The sequence below is a fragment of the Rhea americana genome, unplaced genomic scaffold (assembly GCF_003343005.1).
Source record: "Rhea americana isolate MKP2758 unplaced genomic scaffold, rheAme1 scaffold_6, whole genome shotgun sequence".
Taxonomy (NCBI): domain Eukaryota; kingdom Metazoa; phylum Chordata; class Aves; order Rheiformes; family Rheidae; genus Rhea; species Rhea americana.
In genome coordinates this window covers 3,276,801-3,278,046 of record NW_028186756.1, presented here as the reverse complement: position 1 = coordinate 3,278,046, position 1,246 = coordinate 3,276,801, and the positions used below count along the sequence as shown (strand labels likewise).

General features: G+C 71.9%; 1 protein-coding gene across 2 annotated transcripts in view; it reads left to right on the top strand.

Moving 5' to 3' along the window:
* The first annotated feature begins 540 nt into the window (after positions 1-540).
* Positions 541-1,246, top strand: part of GRIA3 (glutamate ionotropic receptor AMPA type subunit 3) — a 154,812-nt gene continuing 154,106 nt past the window's right edge. For both annotated transcript variants that reach the window (XM_085319683.1, XM_085319682.1), the window contains exon 1: positions 541-1,114. In XM_085319683.1, coding sequence (XP_085175809.1) covers positions 1,024-1,114 — 91 coding nt within the window. In that variant the 5' untranslated portion in view covers positions 541-1,023. The remainder of the gene's footprint in view (positions 1,115-1,246) is intronic.

Here is a 1,246-nt window from a genome sequence, read left to right as displayed (position 1 = left end):
AACGATCTCCCCTGAGCCTAGGAGATGGACTGGGGTGACCTAATGTCTCTTTTCTGTCTCCATTTTGTACCATTCTCKGAGCCTCAAAGCAGCAAAAAGAGAAAAGAGCTGCAGGATCTGCAGAGTGAAGGAGACGGGCGCAGTGCTAACACACAAGAGCACCTCGCTTGGCGGCAGCCGCGCGGTAGCTGCCTCCGCGCAGGCAGGCCCGGGGCAGAACGAGAAATCGGGCAGCGGCGACGCTCCCCGACACCCGCCGCCCGTCCGCCGCCGCCGCGGCCCCCGCCGGGCCACCCGCCGCCCCTCGTGCTGGGGCAGCGCCACGGCGAGAGGCTCCCCGCCCGGGAGGCTGCATCCCTTCAGGGGCTCGTCCCTTCAGGGCAGGCTTGGCCGCGCCTCCGCGTCCCCCCGCGTGCGGTAACCCGGCCCTCGGCTTGCGGGCGCCGGGCCCCCCACCCCGCTCCCCTCAGGGCGGGCGGCCTGGCGCCGCTCCCGCCCGCCCCTTCCCGCCTCAGCGCGGCGCCCCCCGCGCTCGCACACACGCCGAGGCGATGCAGCTTTAAAGGGGCAGCCGCAGCCGCCGGCCCACGTGAGGCCGGGGAGCTCCCTGCGCCCGCAGCCCGCGCCGCCGGGAGACGCCAGCGCCGCCCGCCCGCCCGCCTCACGCCAAGTTTGATCGATCTCCCCCGCCCGGCCCGGGCGGAGCAGCCTCGGCGGCGCGGGGTGCTGCCGCCGCGCCGCTACCCACCATCTTTGGGGGAAGTCCCTGCGCCGGGGGGGGCCGCGGAGACGGGCACCGGCGCAGCCAATGAGCCCTGCCAGGCTGGGGTGAAGAGGAGCGGAGAGGGATTGGGAGAAGAGAGAGGAAAAGAGACGACGGGAAGGAAGCGGGGGGCGTCCGCGTCCTCCTGCTCCTGCCTCTCCTCGCCGCCGCCGGCGTCGCCGCTGCCCCGCGCCCGCCGCTGCGCCCATGCCCGCGCCGCCCGCCTCGCTGTAGCGACTCAGCCGCCGGGGCCGGAGAAAATGGGGCAGAGMGCGGCGCGGGCTCCGCTGCTGCTGGTGGCCGCGCTGCTGGGGGCGGCCCTGGGCGGGTTCCCCAACACCATCAGCATAGGTGAGTCCCGCCGCGGCGGGACGGCGGCGCGGCCCCGCGGCGGCAGCTCTGGGCAGCGGAGGGCGAGCGAGTGAAACTTGATTTATTATTATTGTTATTATTATTTTATTTATTTTTTAAATTACCCCCTCC